At 38.5% G+C, this 22,099-nt stretch overlaps 1 protein-coding gene and 1 long non-coding RNA gene across 2 annotated transcripts; both read left to right on the plus strand.

Annotated features, from left to right (window-relative positions):
* The first annotated feature begins 6,999 nt into the window (after positions 1-6,999).
* LOC141563024 (large ribosomal subunit protein eL6-like) lies at positions 7,000-7,942 on the plus strand. Its single transcript, XM_074303554.1, has one exon. It carries the CDS (start codon positions 7,019-7,021, stop codon positions 7,883-7,885), a length of 867 nt encoding a protein of 288 aa, XP_074159655.1. The 5' UTR covers positions 7,000-7,018; the 3' UTR covers positions 7,886-7,942.
* A 1,915-nt stretch (positions 7,943-9,857) lies between these two features.
* On the plus strand, positions 9,858-15,904 carry LOC141563025 (uncharacterized). Its single transcript, XR_012488309.1, has 3 exons — positions 9,858-10,244; positions 12,503-12,711; positions 13,520-15,904. It is a non-coding gene; the product is annotated as an uncharacterized LOC141563025 (long non-coding RNA).
* Positions 15,905-22,099: the final 6,195 nt, after the last annotated feature.

Here is a 22,099-nt window from a genome sequence, read left to right on the forward strand (position 1 = left end):
ATCCCTTTTGCATGGCATAGTCCTTAACAGACTGGCCTTCAGGGCAGTGCCCAAACGGGCTTTTTTGCATGGTCTGTCCTGCCACTTGTGTTCTCTCTTGTGGCTGCAGATCTTTCTATATATTGGTCTGCATGTTGTCTTCCCTGTTAGATTGTAAGCTCCTTGCAGGTAGGGACTACCTTTTCCTTCCTTTTGTATCTTAGCACCATGCCAGGCACACAATATGTGCTTAATAAATATTGATTAACTCCCAAGATCTGGAGCTGGGGTGGGGGGAGGGGAAGCTGACATCCTTTTAAAATGTTTTTGTATCTACTTTTAGCACTCTCCCCTACACTACATTTAGGGCCCTCATTCATCAGTCCCTACTCCAGCTACCCAGCATGTTTTACTGTTTAGGCCCGTCTTCCCCAAGTATTCCATTCTCTACAGCAGTGGTTTCAAACCCAGGGCAAAATATTCTTGAATGGATCAAACTAGATGAAAAGAAAATATAAAAAAATAAATAAAATAGACATAGAACATGTTAATATATAAATTTATTACTCAATCTGACACTTCTAAGGATTCTTATGTACTGTTTAGTACTTAGAATTTGATATTACTATGCTCTATAATAAGGGCCCTTAACTTTAAATCTGGGGGAGTTAAAAAATTTATAACTGTATTTTAATATCATTGTTTTCCTTTGTAATCCCATGTATTTATTTTATTTGTCTAAAAACATTTTTCTGAGAATGTTTCATCAGACTGCTAAAGGAGTCCAGAATATGGAAAGGTTAAGAACCCCTGTTCTAGACCTTTCCTGTGAAACTCCCCTTCAAAATGTATAGAATAACCAAGAATCAGAGGTGGGGGAAAACTCAAGCAATCTATCCCAAATTGTACCTTAATAAGAATCTCATTCAAAATCCTGGGATCTCACAGGTAGTCAGTAGGACTTGACCAGTTTTTGCTAGAACATTTCCAGGAAGGGGAAAGCCACACTCCCACTGGAGCACACTGCTTTCTGAAAGCTCTCCTTTTCAAGTTTTCCTTTCTATCTATGCAGAGTCAGTCTCTCCACAACTTTCTCTTGTAGCCTCAAGTTCTGTCTTCAGGGGCCATTCCTTTTTCACGGGTCAGCCCTCCAGATTCTAGTGTAGTGAGTATGCTCTGACACCCCTGCATCCCTCCTGCAGTGCCCTAAAGGTACTCTAAGGGATTTTTGTTAGCATCTGTCTTTAAGGCCATCACTTCTCATCCCTACCAGTGATTCCCCTTTTCTGTATGCTAGTCACTATTGCCTGGTGCCTCAGCCCCATCTAATCATTTAACAACAATTACTTTGTCCAGATGGAGATTTACTTCAAATACATAGCCACAACAAAAGTACAGCTCCCCCTTCCCTCCACTGACCCCCCCTCCCCTTCCCCCACAAACCCTGGGCTGTGTATTCTCAATTATATTACCTGGATCTCTGGGAGGAGCAGGCTAACTCTTAGCATAGTTTCTATATAACATTGTTCCCATCAAGTTCACGTCCAGATGAGCCTTTGTCAAAGAGTCGATGGATAGTTCCTAAAGGTTACTCTGAAGGTCACTCCTGGACTTTGAGACATCAGGATGCCTGGATACGTGATCTCCTGATCTTTCAAAATTCAGTCTGCAGATCTCTTTAACCTGAAATGAAAAAACCAAAAACAAAAACAAAGCTTATTGTGTCTCTCCCAAAGTTTGTCCGTGAAGGGGTGAACCCAAGAGAGAACAGCCAAAGAGAATGAGATAGGAAAGAAAATGGACAAGGATCTGCTCACGACTGCTTTTTCTGGCTATGCAGATGGTCAATAAAGCTTTTAACTCTGTAGTTAGCAGACAGTCAGTTATAGAATATTTATACATGCTCAGGTCTTTCCAAGATACTCTACAAGGCATCAACAGGAATGTCCCAGAAGGAGGCCTTTTAGTCTCCTTCATATGGGGAGAGTCTGTCAGTGGGGTTCTCTGCAGGCTGATTGCTCTTATATTTGAACATGACTTTCCAATTCTTGCTAAATTCTTCACTTGTCCAGGCTAAACATTACCAGTTTCTGGTCCTGTGCCCCATTCCCAGATAATGTGATAAATTCATACTAAAATGCCCAGTGAGTTGTCATGGTTTAATAGATTATTCCTTCCTCAATAACACTTTTGCATTTTAACAAAGGTCTTATGGAAAATAATCTCACAGTTCTAATCATCCTGATTTCATACTGCTTTGAAAGCTGATGGAGAAGAGATTTTCTGGAATACCAGCCTTGAATCATACCCCATTTATTACACCAATCCTAGGTCACAGTAGAAAGATGGTGGGTGGGCTCTAGTTCCATTAAGTGTGTGATCTCTCTGAACCTCAATTTTCCCATCTGTAAATGAAGGGGTCAGACTAGATAGAGATCCTTAAAAATCCTTCAGAACTCTAGACTTTTTAAATGTGAGAAGCATGATGTGAGAGCTACAAAAATAGGACTGCCTCAGCAAGGAGCAGGTGTCTTTCCTGCTGGAAGGATGGGTTTTTCTTGGGTTGGGAGGAGCTTCAGAGGCATTTCTAGTCCAATCTCATCTTGCAGAAGAGAAAACTAAGGCTCAAGAAGATTCAAGGCTTTGGTAGTAAACATCTGAAGTATAATTCCTCTGACTGGGTGTTTGTGTGTTTTTACTGTAATGAACTGATATCTTCAAGAAAATGCTGGATGATCATTTTTCTGGGGATTCTTGTTCAGGTAGAGGTTGGACTAGCCTGAGATCTTTTGAAATCCCTGAGATTCTAGAGTGGAAAGAGCATTGAGCTTGGAGTCAGAAGGATTGAATTTCCAAGACTTATAAACTGATGCTGAGTGAAGTTCAGGAGAACATCGTATACAACAACAGCAATTGTTCAATGATCAGTTTTGAAAGACTTAGCTCATCCCAGTAATACATTGATCCAAGACAAATTCAAAAGACCCATGTTAGAAAATATTATCCACATCCGGAAAAAATTATGTAGTCTAAATGCAGATCAAAGCATACTATTTTCACTTTCCCCCCCTTTATTTTCCTTTTTTGTCTGATTCTTCTTTTACAACATGACTAATATGGAAATGTTTAAAATTACTGTACATGTATAACCTGTATCAGATTGTTTGCTGTCTTGGGGAAGGCAAAGGTAAAGGAGGGAGAGGGGGAAAACTTTAGAACTCAAAATTTTAGAAAAATTTTGAAAACTATCTTTACATGTAATTGGAAAAAAATAAAATACCGTTGAGTGAAAAAATAAAAATCTTATAAAAATAAATGCTGCAAACTTTAAAGATAATAATAATAATAATAATAATAATAATAATAATAAAGAACTGGATTTCCACCTTGGCTCTTCCATTAAGTATGTTTCCAGGCCTTCTGGAACTTTTGTTTTCCAGTATGTATAATGAGGAGGCTCAGATTAGATGATCCCTAAATCTCTTTTATCTCTTAATAGCCTATGATTCTGTGAGCTAGATGGCAAATAGTGAACCTTCTAGGAAGCTATGTAGATTTATTTAGAGGAGGAGAAGGTGAAAGCTGGGGACACTGTGTGTTCTAGCACTAGGTCTGGAATTAAGACCCTCAAGATCCAAATGTATCCTCAGACACAACTAGCTGAATGAGGTCTCAGGCATGTCACTTAACCTTTGTATGCCTCAGTTTCTTCCACTGTAAAATCAAGATGATAATAGCAGCTCTTTCCCAGGGCTTCTGTGAGGATCAAATGAGATTTTTTTTTAATCAAAAGCATGAAGCCCATAGTAGTATACTATAGTACTATATGACATATTAAAATAGTATACTATAGTAGTATAAATGCTTAGTTCCTTCCCTTCAGGTTTCCAACACTCTTTGATTTGGAAAACTCTTAAATAAAAGACATTTGTTCAGAATTTCCATCTCCTGTTCTTCTTGTTTCCTACTGCTAAAGATTGATACTTTCACAAGCCTGTTGCCCTGTCAGTTGTTTGAGGGTTGATATTCCTAGAAATGCTAATAAGTGTGGCTGAGACTAGGCAGGTGTGGGAAGAAACTGTTTGCCAATCCCCTCTTCAGCCACCCAGGGACATCATTCAACATAGTGGGGGTGAGTTCAAAAGCAAAATATGGAGCCATAGGGTAAAAAACCCCATTAAGATGGTAGGAAAACCAGTTCATTTTTCTGTCCCTCTCCTCTGAATCTAAACAGGGATTGTAGGAAGATAGATTGAGACATGTAAAGGATGGACCCTGGAAGTCATCCAATTTCATCCCTCCTTTTGGAAGGAAAAGGGAAAATTTTCCCTTTTATAGATAAGGGAATCAGGGGCCCAAAGGAGGTGAAATTACTTGCCCAGAGTCCTACAGGTACTAAATAGGACAGGTGAGGTTTGAACAACTATCCTCTGACTCCAAGACAAACATGTCTTAGGTACACACTATGTGCAAGGCACTGATGATCCAAAGATAAAACTAGAAAGCTCCTGCCCTCAAGTTCACTTTCTACTGGAAGGATACAACCTGTGCACAGATCATAAACACAAGTTAACTCCGGGAGAGAGAAAACACTAGAACTGGAGAAATCTGGAAAGGCTTGTTAGAAGGTGGCAACTAGGCTTTTCTCCCCAAGAACAAAAGGATTACTAATATCTTCCCTTATGACCCTAAGGTCCTTTCCAACTCTGAGATCCTATTGGCAGATACATCAGCATCAAGACTCTGCCCCAGAGAAATATGTACAAATTAATATGAAAGAACAATTGAAGATAATCCTGGGCACAGTAGGGGAAATATTCTTTGGACTCTTAAGATTTTGCATAAACTGCCTATTACACTTGTCTACTCTGCAATAATCTTCCCTCAAGAAACTCAAAAAGGGGACAAATCCAATTAATGTCACACCCTTACTCTGACAATTGGTGTAATGATTATAATAATCATAATGGCAATTATTATTAGGTGTTAACTTAGAACTTTTAAGAAGCTCAAAATTCACTTTATAGATTTTATTTCATTACCCAGCCTAATTGTTTGATCAGTGGTAAGGCATAATGGCCAATGGAAAACTTCCTCAATTGAAGGTCTGCCTTGTGGCTGTGCCCTTGCTCCTTGGCATTATGGGCAGCTACTAATAATTGCTAACTAATGTGTGTGGCCCTACTCATTGTGGGCAAGTCTGTTTCTACCTGGCTGGCCCAAAAATCTTGAGCCCAGGTATGCCTGCATTAAAATTACCTTTGCTGTCAATGCAAACCATTGCCAGAAACACAGAAACACAGAGAGTGAATGATACTGGGGAGGAAGCAACCAATGAATGGCTTGAAACAGAGGTCACAGAGTGGGGAAAATATTGAGACATTACAAGGATATTACAGTGGAAAAGCGAACTAGAGGCTACAGGAACAAATACATGTATCTTGGAATTTCTGCAGGACAGGCCTAGGTTTTCAGTTCAGTGCACTAAAATATCACTTTCCATTTTTTTGTTGGAAGTTTATGAGAAAATAAGATTCACCTCATAGAAAGTATAACATTTTTCTGCAACAATCTATATCAATAATAATTTAAAAATAAATAATAAACAAAAGGGTATATCAGGTGAAAGGATCTTCTAAATAAATACTTCTCAAGTTTTTTGGAAGATGAGAAGAAGCAACTACCTATGCATCATTGGTATAGGGAGTTCTTCATTAGGAAGCTCCCTTATCAACGGATCTGTACTTTATAGTCCCGAGATCCTAAGGGATCAAATCACTTGCTCAGGATCAGTTACAGCATCAATATATGTCAAAGGCAGTATTGGAACCCAAGCTTTCCTGACTGCCAAATTGGTCCTCTATCTACTGTCCACTCTACAAGTTGCCTACTGAGTTTATCTTATTTTACAAATAGGAGGCAGCCTAGTATTTTGTAGAGAGCTTTGTATTGGGAATCATGGGACCTCAGTTTCAACACTGATTCTTCTGCTTATTAGTTATGTGGCTTTAGGCAAATCATTTCTCTCTGGTTCTTAGTTTTCTCAATTGTAAACTGAGAGGGTTGGACTAGATGGGTCCTTCTCAATTCTACATCTTATGATCTTTAGTGGATACACGGCATTTACCACATTTTTCCACTAATCATAAATACTGTTTATTGGGATGTTAGAGCCACCCTCAGGGCACAGCAGGGCAGCCTTTCCATCGAGTACTGCAATACTGCTTACCAGCAGACAACAGGAAGTGAATTATTTCATTATAACTGCAGGGATAACTGAGAGGGCTACTGTGGGATTTAGGTAGGCATAGGCAGAAAAACAAAGGCTCTAGGCTCTGTTTGCTGTGATTTTCTGCTATGTAAACATTTTCTCTTTTGAAAATGTCATCAAGTCTTTAAGGTTTTCACAGAGCTCAGGGAGTTGGGTTTTTAAAAAATACATTTATATATACATACATGCATAGAACATATATTAAAATTTATACAAGGCATTTAAATAAATATAAGATATATACAGCTACACATACATTTATACACAGCTAGACAATTTTATATTTAGGCATATATTAATGATATTATCATAAATGGCTTCATTTAAAATAACTTAACAGGCACTGTGCAGGTGCACAGATATTCTGTGTATCTAATTCAGAAAAAAAAAAAAAAAAAAGACAAAATATCAACCTAGATGGATTGCAGACAACTCCCACCAAAAATTTTGACCAAGACACTCCTCCACCTTCAGAACCAGCCAAGAGCAAAGATAGTAAACCGTGGAAATTTAAGATTGTTTTCTCTGAATTTGTCATTGCTTAAAGAATCTCTGGGATGAGGCTATCTTAATTCTTTGCTGCAAGTAAGGAGAGGGTTTTTCTTTGAATCCCTTATATATCTGATTAAAAAAAAAAAATTTCCAAACAACTAAATCCAAAGAGCTCATTCTTGTGTAGAACTTAGTTTCCCCAGTACATCCACAGTGCAGATTATTAATAAATACTTGTAGAATTGATTTGACTGCTCTCTTTCCCTTCCTCTCAAGATGGCCGACAAAAAACCCCAAAAGGCACCAAAGGCACCAAAGGAAAAGAAAATAAAAAAGGAAAAAAAGGAAAAGAAAAACAAAAAGGAAGATGCAGCCGAAAAGGTGGTGAAAAAGCCTCGAAAGCATTGCAGTAGGAACCCAGTTCTGGCTCGAGGAATCGGCAAATACTCCAGGTCTGCCATGTATTCCCGCAGAGCCATGTACAAGCGAAAATACGCTGCACCAAAAACCCGGATTGAAAGGAAAAAGAGAGAGAGGGTGCCGGCCACTATCTCCAAACCGGTTGGCGGCGATAAGAATGGAGGAACCCGAGTGGTAAAGATTCGCAAGATGCCTAGGTATTACCCTACTGAGGATGTGCCCAGAAAGCTGCTAAGTCATGGCAAAAAGCCCTTCAGCCAGCATGTGAGGAGACTTCGCTCTAGCATCACCCCAGGCACCGTCCTGATCATGCTCACTGGCCGCCACAGGGGCAAGCGAGTGGTTTTCCTGAAGCAGCTGTCTAGTGGCTTGCTACTTGTGACTGGACCTCTGACCATCAACCGTGTTCCTCTGCGAAGGACCCATCAGAAATTTGTCATTGCCACCTCCACCAGGGTTAACCTTTCTGGTGTAAAGATTCCAAATCATCTTACTGATGCCTACTTCAAGAAGAAGAGGCTCCGCAAACCTCGACACCAAGAAGGAGAGATTTTTGACACAGAAAAAGAGAAATATGAGATTACAGAGCAGCGCAAGGCTGATCAGAAAGCAGTAGATTCTCAGATCCTGCCCAAAATCAAGAAAATTCCTCAGCTCCGTGGCTACCTGCGGTCTGTATTTTCACTCTCCAATAGAGTTTATCCTCACAAACTGGTGTTTTAAATTCCTTGCAGAGAGCTCTTATTAAAATATTTGGAATAAAAAAAAAAAAAAAAAAAAGAATTGATTTGACTTAAATTAAATAATGAAAATCGATATATGCACAAATATTTATTAAGGCACTGGGCTAGGCACTAGAGAGCCAAAAAGTGAAATAATTGCTACTCCTTAGAAGCTTTAGCTCCTAATACAAATGCAGAACATATATTGACTTAATTTTATCCTTACAACATTATCAGAATTCAGGAAAATCTTTTTTATTTTTTTTACCTTAAGTATGATTTGATGTATATCACGGATGATTTGGGGGCTAGCCCTATATTTATTATCAACCCAACTCTAATTAAGCACCTACACTGTTCGAGGCACTCTGCATAGAAATACAAAGGATGAAACTATCTTTTTCTTAGGAATTTATTCTATGTAAATTTCAGTTTTAGAAGGGAGGTGGTGGGGTGGGATGTGAATGGAAAGGTTAAGCACCTAGGATCAGATGATTTTTCTGGTGGGAAGAATTTGAACACAAGGCTTTAAGATTCTTGAGGTGGATATTTATTTCTAAATAGTGTTTCCTCCCAAAATAAAAGATAATTTTTAGCATTTATTTAAAAAATTTTTTTTATTTAATAGTTTTTATTTACCAGATATATGCATGGGTAATTTTACAACATTGACAATTGCCAAACCTTTTGTTCCAATTTTTCCCCTCCCCCTCCAGATGGCAGGTTGACCAATACATGTTAAATGTCAAAGTATAAATTAAATACAATATATGTATACATAGCATTTATCTTTACAAGACTTTGAGTTCGGTTTTTTTCTCTCCCTCTCCTCTCCTCTTCTGAAAATGGTAGCAATTTGATAGGTTTGATATAGCTTACACAGTGCTATTATTGCCATATTACTCACAGTTGTGAAAGAAACAGATCAAAAGGGAAAAAACCACCAAAAAGAATGAGAAAAATAGGCTTCAGGCTGCGGCCAGACTCCTATCAGCTCTTCTTCAGGATGGGAACCGCACTTTCCACGGCGAACCCTTGGTACTGTTTGGATCACCATGTTGCTGAGAAGAACTGAGTGTGTTCCGGGTTCTGCTCAAGTCACTTTGCATCCGTTGGGACCGGATTTTGCAGGGTTTCTGAAGTCTGCCTGCTCACCTTGTTTATTGCACAGTAGAACGCCTTTGCATTCATGTAGCACAGCTGGTCCCGCCATTCCCCAATGATGAGCATCCCCTCAATTTCCAATATTTTGCAATTGGGAAAGTTCTCTAACCATACACTGGGGGGGGGGGGGGGGGGGAGGGAGGGCAGTAAGCGCCCCATACGCTCTCACGGATTCGGTGCCCAGTCAGTTATTTAGTCCATGGCTGGTACTTTAAAAACGAATGAGTGGGTGACAGCGGACTAAAAGGGGAATTTGGGAGTAGTGCCCTAGACTAGGCTGGATGGCCGGTCACCGTGTGAAGGTTGCCTTTCACACATGTCCCGCAATGAACAAAGTTCTGACTTGTTTTTTTTTAACATCAGTGATGGTTCTCACCCTTTCGCACCCTCCCCTCCGGCCCCCTCGGGGGTCAGTGGCAATATGTACACGCGGCCCGGGCACTGAGGTGGCGCACGTGGGGCTCAAAGCTGGGGTCGGAACTGCGTGGGGGGAGAAGTTTTCTGCCCAGAAACCGCGCTCTAAGGGGCCGGTCTCGCTTCCTTCCGGAGACCTTTCTAAAGCAAACAAAGGTCTTCACCCGCAGGGCCGGGGCCTAGCTCTCGCTGCCTCCTCGTCTCAGCCGGCCTGGCCCAGCCGGGCCGTGCCTGCCAGGCCGGGGAGGCTGGGCTGCTGCCGCAGCTGCTGTCGTTACTCAACAGAGCGGCCTCTTTCAAAACAGGACAAGTTGAGAAACTGAATGTCCTCCAAGGGAATGGCAGCCAGTTCCTTCCTCCAACTGCTTTCTGGGAAGGAGGAGAGGCACGTGCCCGGGGACACCCAGACAGCCCCAGAACGCGCAGTCCCGCGGGGGTACCCGGGCACTCGGGGGCCCAGCTCCTGCACAACAGCCAGCGGCGCCCCTCCCCCGCACGCCCGGCTCCATCCTGGGCGGAACCGAGCGCCGTGAGAGACAGCAGACATAGCGAGGGAGCGGGCGCGCGGGGCCTCGGCGCTCCCGCCCCTCCCCAGGCCGTCTCCTCCTCCTCCCCCAAACCCTCCTCCCTTCTGCTCAGTTCCGCAGCCTCCATTTAGGAGATGGGAGCGGATTTGCGAAGCTGGGGAAGTGACATCTGCCGGTCGAGCCTGGAGCTGCAACTCGACACGAACCCTGCCCCCCTCCCTCCTCCCCCATGTCTGTGACGTCACGGAGAGTCAGGTAAGGCGCTTCCCGCACCGAGCTCGCGAGGTGGGGGGAAGGGGAGCGGGAGCGGAGGCGGGTACGAGGGGGACGGAGAGGAGGGGTTATCATGGTAACCTTGTGCTTGTGCTCGATAGAAATCAATGAGTATTGAACTGACTCTGCCCTCTGGACACTTTTCTTAGGATTAGCCGGCGGTCCAGATTTTCTCCAGCCTTTTACATTTTCATCAATGTTAGACATATACAGGGTGTCCCAAAAGTTTTAGTGCAAAGCCAAACTCAACACTTTGGGGACATCATGTATATGTGTGTGTGTGCATCTGCGTAGATATAGATACAGACTTACATAGATACCACATACAGTCACATTAACGTGCCTACAGTACAGCTGCACACACAGCTACACCAGTGCATATCTATGTTGCTTCACACACACCTGTGCTTGCACATACACATATACCTGTATACACATACAGCTACACTTGCACATGCTCACAAATACCCGTACTTATATACACACACACCTACACCTATATGCATATGTACATATGCAAATGCCTATTTAAGATATATATCTAATTATGTACTTATATGTAGTCTATGTACTGCATATGTAATATGTACATCACATAGGTAATGTAACAATGACAGATTATTCTCATCTATTCACATCCTCTCTTCCGGTCTCCCTGGCATTTATATTAGTGGAAATATCTAAACTGTGGGTCCAGGCCCTGAGTGGTGCAAATCTAGGTTCTAAGCTGCATGAGGACTTAATGTATGTAATGTTCACAAACACATTCATCGCTATGCGCACAATATAGGGACACATACCTGTTCTTTATCCATGCCTGTGCTCATACCTGCATCTTTATATATACACATGCCTCCGCCTATAGATATACATATACATACAAGGTTGTGCTGGCAAATATTTAACTTTCTCAAAAATGTTTATGCAAGACATTTTAAAAATTCAATATGCATTATTTAACATTTTCTCCATTTCTTTCTCCAGACAGTAAATAAAACAGTAAGCCAAGCCCATTCCCAGGTGTAAATTTACCTTGAAAATTTAACAGTGGGCTTGAAAGCTGGTTCTAGCTGGCTTTGCCTATACCTGTAGGTATGTATATGTGTACAGAAATAAATATACGCACATACAATTTTGTTTAGACCACAGATTTCATCCTCTTACTCAGTTGACCTCAGTTGAATACCAACAGTAATATCCAGTCTAAGATAATAATACCTAGTGTTTGTATAGTTGCCTGGGGCAATGAGAGATGAAATGATTTGTGATCATTCAGTAAGCCTTTCAAAATAAGGGCCTATTTTGTGCTAGGTTCTGGACATACAGAAAAGTTTCTTTTGTCAAGAGTTTACATTTTATCAGAGAAAACAAGTCCACGTGAAATTAAAAATAAATACAAATCCAAAAAAACCAAATTCAAGTAAAGATGTGTTTCAGAGGCAGGACTTGACCCAGATCTTTTTACCCCAAAGTTGACCTTTTTTTGACTTTTAATTTATTTACAAATTCTCTCCTTCCAACACCCACTGAATATTTATTTTTATTTATATTTTATACATTTATTGATCAATAAAAACCAAACTGCTACAAATTACTAATTTTATATTTACTCTCCACCCAAAACCCAGCCATCTTCATATTCAGCTATTACTTCCCATAACTTTTGGTTAAGGACCCTTAAAGCAACATCCCTGCCCCCTACGCTATATCTTTAGAAGAGAGAGGGCAAAAGCTCATTGCATTTCTTTTAGGACTTAATTTGATCTGAGTTCAGATCAGAACCTATTGGTTCTAAAGCTATAAACAGAATGGGATTACTGTACTTTGGTTTCCAGAACCTCATTTTCATTGAAGAGACATTCAGGCATTATTCATTCCCATGTTACCTTTAGATGGACTTGCTTGAACTTCCAGGTTTTTTTCCTATGAGGCATATTGACAGTTATAATTTACTCAAGATCACAAGTAGAGATTCCGGCCATTCAGACACCAAGAGGCAGGACCTGGGGAGCCGGCGTTCTGCCGACCTTGTGGTGGGCTCCTCCCTGCCCAGCCAGATTTACCATGTTACTTGAGTTTGGAGGCCTGGAAGCGGCTGTTAGGATCCTCATATCATGCTACTCTATAGTCCCCTTTTCCTCCTAAGGAGATCTTTAAATCAACTTTGGTGCTCCTTGAGAAGTTTGCCTTTTTTGTTTTTAACGGGCTTTTCTTTTTCCTGCTTTGCCCTTTATAATCAGAATTTGCTGGTTGCCAGGACCCACTGACCGCCTTGCTTTGGATCTGTGTGCTCAGAGCTGTCCCTGAAATGACCCAGTTTTGGGAAGTGGAAACCCAAGTCCAGCTGCTTCTGGTTGAAGATGTGGCAGAGTGGAAAAACAGTGGATTGAGAATCAGAGGATGTGGTTTCATATTCCATCTTTGTTGCTTGTGATTTACATGACCTCAGGCAAGTCAACCTGCTTCCCAGAGCCTCAGTTTCCTCATCTATAAAAGGAGGGCACTGGACTAAGTAATCTTTGGTCCTCTTTCTAATTCTAAATCCTATAGCTAGCACTAGACCTTGTTGTTGACCCTTCAGCCCTAGTGTTTTGGGGTTTGTTTGTTTGTTTTTACTCAGATTAAAAATGTGCTTTCAGCAAACCCAATACACTAAAACCTAGATTTTTAAAAAACTGAAAATCAGGAACTGTTTATTCACTTTACAAAAGGATTCATTGTAATGTTCCTTTCATATAAAGCTTTCTTAGTGCATTGAACATAAGTTTGTCATAGGTACAAAAATTTGATCTATACACTTTTTCAGAAATAGTTTTACTATGTAAACCGTATACGATTTACAATGCTTTCTGGCAAGACAATGGAATATCATTCCAACATCTTTACTATGCCTCTGTGGGGTTTCAATACTCCCTTATCTTGTGTACACCTTCTGGGCAAGTATCTTGAAGGGCTGCCCAGCCACTTTTCTCAATGATATGCTTCCTTTTCCAGTACTGTCCCCCATTTGTCCTTTTTTGGATTTAGATAATTCTCGGGTAATATCAAAGTGGAATCATACTAAGATATCAACACAACACTAATTCTGTCTTTTTAACACCAGAATTATTAAAGATACTACTAGATTTAGTAAAAATGACAATCCTCTCAGAATTAATTTGTAGATTTAATTAAATACCAATTAAAACAATAATGGCTTTCTCTTGAATTGATTTGCAATTCCCTAAAATATGGGCATATCTGGTTGTTCTTAATAGAGTTCTCCCTTATGGCCTAAACTGCCCCAAATGGTGAATGAAATAAGGGGACTGCTATGCTGTTCACTGATGGATGCTCCAAGATGTTGGAATCCAGGGGGTATCTCTGAGCTCCTGGATTTTGTCAGGAGGGAGGCACAAACTTGGAAAAGAATATGGAAGCAAACAGATGGAGAACCACATGGAAAGGGGTTTCCTGGTGTGCTGCTGAGCTTCAGTGAGCTGGCCACTGAGGTTTAGACTGAAGAGAGATGAAGGAAAAATTGACAGTTGGCCCACCCTGTCCACTCAAACACTGAGAAATAGTAATCCAACTGTTCATAAATTTCCCTTCCCCATTCACCACTTTTTAAAAACTAATTTTAATCACCAATTTTGCTAATTGATTTTCCTTGTCTTTAATTAAATGCTTTTGCAACTGTGTACCTGCTTCATCTTTAAATAAGATAGCATTGTACCGATAGAGGCTTATACTGTGATTTGCAAAACTGATTGCCCAAAATTGTTCATACCAATCTTGGCAAAAGCAGAGGCTCCATGTGTACAGACAATAACCCAAGTATACTTTTTCATTTTGCCAGAATCCTTGACAGAGGAACATCCCAAAGGAGGAGGGGCCTTTCTTTGGACTCTTACCACTGTAGTTTTAGGTCTTCAGCTATTTCCTTTGATGCACCTACTGACATTTTCTCATCATTTTTCCTTGATAATATCCCTTCTATACCACTTATTGTACGCGGGTTATTACTGGAAATAGTTACTTGCACTTTTCATGAATCATTATATTGCCCTCTGGGTCACCTTCTATGTTGATTTTTCAGAGACTGCTATTTTGTTAATTGAAGCCATACAGTATTGTTAGGAATATATTTGTGTTTAAAAAAAAAAAAAAAAAAGTGTCTTTGTGCTGGAGATCAGCATGGGATCATCAAAATCTGGCACAATTTCCCAAATGCAATCTAGCCTGCTTTTTAAAATTTCCTCTTATTCAATTCTAGGCATAATTAATGATCTCTTGCAGTGTCTATTCCACATATATGTACTAATGTGCTAACTCAATAGACTGGCTATCCAACTGCCTGTCACAGATTGGACAACCTGTATTTTTATCCACTTATTTTTTCCCTTATGGATTATTAAGCCAATCTCTTCTGACCTTAATTCTCATTAAGGAGATCCTATAATGTCTTTTTGGTCTTGTTGCAATCAGCACAATATTATCTACAGACAAGAACCTTACCATTTGGGAGGAAGTCATTTTCCTTTTGGATCCTGGGCAGAGCATCCTTCTTGATGATGGCTAATAATGTACAGGAGCACTACTTTTCATTTGTGATTTTTCTCTTATGTCTGATAATGCTTCCTCTCTCCCCAAATCTCCTCTTCCAAATTTTCTTATCTTTTGGAAGGATTGCCATCCTTCTAGCCTCCCAGGATGATAATCTCCACATTATCTTCTACTTCTCACTCTCTTACCCCACATATGTAATTAGTTGCCAGATGTGTACTGTTTCTACCCACATCCACAATATCTTTCATATCTAACTCTTTTTGACTCCCACAATCTGGGATGCTCCTAGGATATTAATGGCCCCAAGTCACATTTTTTTTGGGGGGGTCCTCTGTTTATATAAACAATTTGATTGTTATTATTATTATTATTATTATTATTTTTACAAAATTCATGGGTCTATATAAGGCATAATAATTTTTAAATGAAGATTTAGGAGAATTAGCTTAGAATTTTTACTGTCTTAAGTATGCTGAGGTGTATATAGCAGAAATTACATTAAATTTGTTTTACTATTACAGTTAACGTGACCATTTCAGTTATAGTTCCATGCAGTTGCTGACCACTGACAGTAAAAGAGTGAATCCTCCCATCTGTCCTCTCAGCTATTCAAAACAAATTACAGAAAATTCCAGAAATTCCAGTAAAATGGTGGCTGCTCACCTCATTTCTGTTGACCACAGTCCCTCAAAACACCACAAATATCCATAACTTCATTTTTATAAAGTGTTTTCAAGACCATTTAAAAACTGATTCCCTGAAGTTAGAATGCAGCAAATAGCTCGGTTTATCACTTTTCAATAATACCTATTCTAAGAAAAACTGAAAATATTTCTCTTTTTGCAATAGCATGTGTCAAAGAATTTTGACTTTGTAAAATAGTAAATAAAAACTTTAACGTAGATTGAAACTCAGTTTTGGTACATTTCTTGTGGGGAAAAAAAAGCCTTTCCTAAAAAGTCCGTGTAATGACATTTTCATGAAATAGATAATTTTAAAGATAAATTTTATTCTATCTTATGATAAAGTTTAGTTACTTTTAAGTATTGTTTGTAGTGTTGATGGTCCAAATAAACCAGAAAATAGATTGTTAACACTCTCTTTATAATTCATAGTGTCCTGTTTTTTGAAACTCTAGGTACTCTTAATTTGTATCTTGAAATTAAAATAATAACCACTTTGTATTAAGTATATAAAATATATCAATATATCAAAATTTTAACTTATGAAAATAGAATCAAGTAGTACTTTCAATTGTTTATACAAACTTATAACAACATTTTCATATTAAAACTACATTACACAGTAGGGTTTTTTGCACTATTTTTTTGTGATAGTTTAAACACACCCAAACATAAAATTAAAATATTCTGGTCTGTGAACAGATGATCTAACTTTTAAAGTAACATTACATAACAGAAAGCACTATTCTACACATGATGATTGAGCCAGCATATATGTGCACTTAGATGGCAGCCAAGAGCCTGCTCGTTCTTTAGATAGGATCATTTTAATATTTGTAGTTAGTTATGCCATTTTATAATACATTTTTAGGCAAATGTGAAGAAATAGTAGCTTAATTTGTAAATTATTAGGAATTTAGGTAAAGTACCCAGAATTTTTAAATGGCCAACATAAAATATATTTGAAATACTGAGAAGCAAATATATGACAAAAGCAATAGTTAACTGCTCAGAACATAAAGAGTATGCTTCTAATATCAATATTTAAAGATTTAAAAAATTAATATTTTAGTGAAAACAAAAAAAAAAAAAGGTTTTATATCATTACTAAGATGGAAGCAAGGTGGTGTAGTGGATTGAGTGCCAGGTCTGAAGTTAGGAAGATAGTTCAAAGATGGCTTAAGACACTTAGTTGCTGAGGTCTAGGGGTAGTGCTGCCCAGGACTCCCACCCTAGTTCAGGCCATCATGCCCCCTTGACCTAGATGATTGTGACAGCCTCCTAAATGGTCTCTCTTTGTTAAGTCTCTTCCCATTACAGTAACCTACACATGTCTGCCAAAGGAAATTTCCATAAGAGAATATCCTTGTGATTCCAGTGGCTTTCTGTTGCCTCTAGGATAAAATTGAAATTCCTCTGTTTAGCTTTCAAAGCCATGTACAACCTAGAGTCCACTTCTCTTTCCACCTACACTCTAATACAGCCAAACGGGATTTCTCTCTTTTCCTCACATATGAGTCTTTTCCCTCTGAACCTGTCCAATAGCCATCCACAGTCCCTGGAAGTGCACTTTGTCCCACATCACCAAGGCTTTCCTGATCTCCCCAGCTCTGAGGGCCCTACCTCCCAAATTACTTTCTATTTAGCCGCTTTTTATTTATTTACTTTAAAATTATACTGTTTATGTACTCGTTTTTCCACATTAAGATATAAACTTGTGAGTAAGAATTATTCCTTTGTACTTGTGCCTACCTCACACACAGTTCCTGGCACATATTAGGCAGTTAACAAATGCTCGTTGATTGATTAAATCCTGTATGATTTTAATATATACATCAGAAATTCCTTGTTGAAAGAGCTTTTAAGTCTGTGGTTTGACTTTATAAAGTTAAAATATATATATATATATATATATGTATATATATATATATATATAATAAAACAAAATATACAGTAAGATCTGATATTTTTATACCTTTCAGTCAGCTTACAGTTATAATTGTAAGAATGAAATCTGCTGTATAAAATCATCGTAAAAATTTCTTGTTCTCCAGTCTGTACTATAAATATACAATAATATGGATTATTCACAGACAGATCTTTTGAGAAGAAATGTGGCAATAGATAGAGAACTGGCTATGGAGTCAAGAAAACCCAAGTTCATGTGTTGTCTCTGGCACTGAGCTGCATTGAGAGAAGCTGAGTCCTAGGAATGTTCTATAGTGAGAAAATAGTAATTCCAGTATCAATTTTTAAAAAGATTTTTATAAAGATAAGATGTATGAGTGACTTGTTATTATTACCTTTTGTAGATCTGTTATTTTTTTCTATTTTTTTCCCCCTATGTCTTCTTCTTGAGAGATTTCCTACAGTGGTTGCTCAGTTTTTTGAAGATTGTGTCAACTTCACTACATGCTTTCTTGGTGTATATCTGATTTGGCCCCTCTGAAAATTTGTGTCCTTACATAATATTTCAGTCTTCATGGGACACAAATTTGAGACTAAAATTTGGGAATCTAAATCTGCTGTTTCTGTTTTCATTGATGATAAAATATAATTATTGATCCTGTTCATTTCATTTCTGCCTGTTTCATCCAAGGATATTCTTAGGATGATGTCACTCAGTTGGGATTTTATTTTGAGTTTCTATACTTTTATTTTCAGTTATATTGTCTTTTTTACTTTTTTATGAGGTGATATTGTTCACTTTTGTTATTACTATTCTTCTCCAGAATGTTTTATAAATTCTTTTGTGTTCTAAACCAACTTTACTGTTTATAACCAAAATCATTTACAAAACATGGCCTGGAGGTCAAGTATTTTGGGACTTAGATGATATCTGAACTTTTTTGGCTTCCTAGTTGTGGCAACTGTTTTACTTAACTTAAAATTTTCAAAAGAATGATGATAATTCAGGCCTATATCTTTCTTTTCCTCTTTATTTTAGCATCAGAGGTTTACTTAAATAGGTCAAAGAAAAATTACTGTAATTTCTTGTTCAGTGTCTCTTTTTATTCTAGTTTTAAATGTAATTTGGTTTTTTAACTTTGTTCTAATTAGTTGAAGACTGCATGTAGACAGCTTTCCTGTCCATTAAGATACAACCACTATCACTTTTTCTGATAATATCCAATACTCAAATGTTTTCATGTCTGAAAGAAAATATTCATGATATATAACCAGAAGGCTATGAGTAGACTATTCTTACCTGAGCTTACCTTCTAATTGAAGTCACTGAGTATCCAAATATATTGATCTGACTTCCAGAATATTGTCAAATTCTTTAAGGATTTCTCTACCTTTTCTTCCTTTGCAATATATATTGGTATATAAATAGCATTTATTATTATAGTTCTTTACCACTTATTCTTTTTTTTTTTTTTTTCCCCTGAGGCTGAGGTTAAGTGACTTGCTAGGAAGTATTAAGTGTCTGAGACTAGACTTGAACTCGGGTCCTCCTGAATTCAAGGCTGGTGCTCTATCCACTGCGCCACCTAGCTGCCCCTTTACCACTTATTCTTTACATTAATGTTGAAAGACAAAATGATACTTCTTGTTGCCTTTGAATACACAATGAAACCAATTCTTTTAACTCTTCTTAATATTTATAAGATGAAACTGTCATCCATCCTTCCATTTATTTACTGCAAATTCCTTTTTTATTATTTTAAGTTTTCTTTATCACAAAAATACTGATATTGGCATGGCTGAGTTCTTCAATAGTATATTAATTTGAATTTGCTCTCTTAGACTTTAAAATTTAAAAGCAATTTAATTGGTAATTAGGAGGCAGGAGAGTAGAAATGGCCAATGAGGGCTCAAAGAACAGAGCAGGCATTAAGTATGTAAATGAAAAAGTACAGAGACCAATGGATAAACAAAACAGAAGAAGAAATTGAGGGTATAACTACTATGTTTTAAACTATGTTTAAAAGTTATAAAAAAAAGGCAAGTAGTTGCCAGATTATGTTTAATTGGCTTTATTTTTGTTGAGAGTCAAATGCATGAGAAATAATTTTAAAAAACAAAAAGCAAAATAAAAATACTAATACTTGCCCTCCTCACATTACAGAATTGTCATGAGGAAAGCCCTTTTTATTGTCTAGCAGAGGAAACCAAAATGCAAAAGTGACAAGTTTTAGATAATTTGGTCTACTACTCTCACATCACATTTGGGAAAACTGAATGAAGCCCAGAGAGCTTCAGTGATTGTCCAGTAGTAAATAGTAAAGTCATATTTGAAACTAGCTCTCCTGATACTAAGGTGGAAGTCTAGGATTGACATTCAACAAATACATTTTTAACAGGGCAAAGCTGTACACCTGAGGTGTACTTTAAAGTTAATTTATTCTCCCCGATTATTGTCAGGTTTTGGTGATGTATATATATCACAGTTGACTAAGTTCAGAAACATGTTTAGGCATCTAATTAAGATAGGGCCCCTACAATGTATTGCATTAAAATATTCCTAAAGTGAATTTATTTTACATGGAGTGTGACATTTATTTCTAAACTGGAATATGAGTTAAATTCCCCACTATTTTGCTGCCCACAGTCACACAGCTATAAGCATCAAGTAGCTGTGCAATTCCTGATAAGTTTGCTGGTATGCACCAACTGATTCTGCATAATTGGTTAGATCGGCACAATTCTGCATTTAGCTCCAGCAATTCTTTGTGGCTCAGGAGCAGGAGTGTGACAAAATTGATAGTGAGCAGGTGATGCAAGGTTAGGAATTAAGTGGGCTGGTCTTCAAATTCAAATAGAAATAGTGGATTTTGAACCAGGTAGGTGGAGAAGTTTGATGCAGCCAGTGAACTGGGTGAAATGGGAAAAGTTGATAGTTTGGAGATTTGGATCAGGGTGGAAGGATGAATGAAGTTTTTGTGGATGTGATGGGAAAATGGAAAAGTGAAGAATTTGTGTTTGGAGAGTGAGAGGGTCTGAGATGCTAGTGGGGAGGGGGTCAAAAAAGATGGAGGGATTATAGGGCCAAAGGATCTGAAAAGCTGTCGGTTTGGATGTTGAAATCACTTAGATCTTATCCTGTCAAACCGTCTCCCTTTCTCCTCCCTAAAAAAAGCTTTGTTAAAGTTAAAAGCACCCCCTGCCCCAAATCTGACCAAAATGAGAGTGTTGCACTTTTTCCTGGAGGACTCTGTGTTGTATGGGTTGTAGAATAAAGACCTGAGAGAATTAATTGGAATTTTTTTTTCTCCTCTTGTTCCCCTCCTCCATAGAAGCATCCTTACCATTTTGTTTTAGGCATCTCTGCATTTCAAGGTCAGGGTGTGTCAGTACTTGTCGGGGATCAACCAGTATCTGTGCAAGGCAAAAATCTGGATTGTTCAGGAGCTGCTGCTATCCTTCTCTTCCTGGGTTCCTCTCCATGGTTAGAAGTTGTTGAGCTACAGAGCAGATAAAAATCCAAGATCTGTTTATGGTCAGGAAAGCACTCTATGTGCTTTAAGGGGGGGTAATAAAACTTGTTTCCTGGCAAAATTTCAAGTTGGATAATTACAGCCTGCCTACCCAAAATTTTACACTTCAGTTTTGAATGGGTATTTTTCTTTCACTCATGTTTTAAATCAGCCTACTGTGTCCTGTGCAGCTTGGACCACATTCTCTGCCTGAGTCAGCTCTAGGTCGGCAGTGGGTGATTGTGGAGAGATCTGAAGACCCTGGGGGACCAAAGGCACTAAACGTGGGCCGCTCAGACATCGTTATTGTCATTAATTATTAGTAATACCACGGCACTCATTTTAGCACTCCCACAACATCTCCATTAGCAGGAAAACCCAAACCTGACTCTGACCCTTCATCTGACAAGAGACCTCCCAGAATGAGTGCATTAGCAATTAAAAGATTTTTTCCCCTGCCCTCTACCACTGTGGCTGCTGCTGCTTCTGATGTTTCCAGAGTCTACCCAGTTACAAAGTTTAGCTTCAAAGCAGAGCTTCAATCTTCTATTTGTACTTACTGTTCCCATATTTAGAAGAGAGCAGCACATACTTGTCTGTTGCTTCAAGGCAAAAGCGAATTCTAAAGATATTTAAATGGGAACCTTACATAAAAACAAGCTTGCCCAGAAAATCTGATGGGCGGCTTGGGCTTTGTAGGTCCTGAGTACCATAACAAGTTAGAAACCTGAAAAATGAGAAATCAGGAACCAACCTGCAAAACCTTTGATAAACTGAAGGATTGATGATATTATTATTATTATTATTATTATTATTTTTAAACCACATGGCTCAGTCTGTGAGGTTTGGTTTGACTTCTTTTACAGCAAGTAAAGGCCTTGTTTCTTTGTAAACAAGCCCAGGCAGCTACAGGAAGGCATACAAGGAGAGAATTATTTAAAGTTTTTCCCAGGGCTGCTCTCTGCAGAGAGATAGCATCAGTTTCAACATTAGGAGCTTAGTATTTGAGAGAAGTGTGATTATAGGAATTTTGAATGGTAATCTTTTGTTTTACCTCTGTATTATCTTCATTTCAAGGGGTTTGAGGTAAAAATTGTCCCTGTACTGGATGTTTTAACAGTAAGTATTATCAATTCTGACAGATATGGCTCTTTTCAACAGTGAGGTGATTCAGGCCATTTGTGAT

This window comes from Sminthopsis crassicaudata, chromosome 3 (genome assembly GCF_048593235.1).
Source record: "Sminthopsis crassicaudata isolate SCR6 chromosome 3, ASM4859323v1, whole genome shotgun sequence".
Classification (NCBI taxonomy): domain Eukaryota; kingdom Metazoa; phylum Chordata; class Mammalia; order Dasyuromorphia; family Dasyuridae; genus Sminthopsis; species Sminthopsis crassicaudata.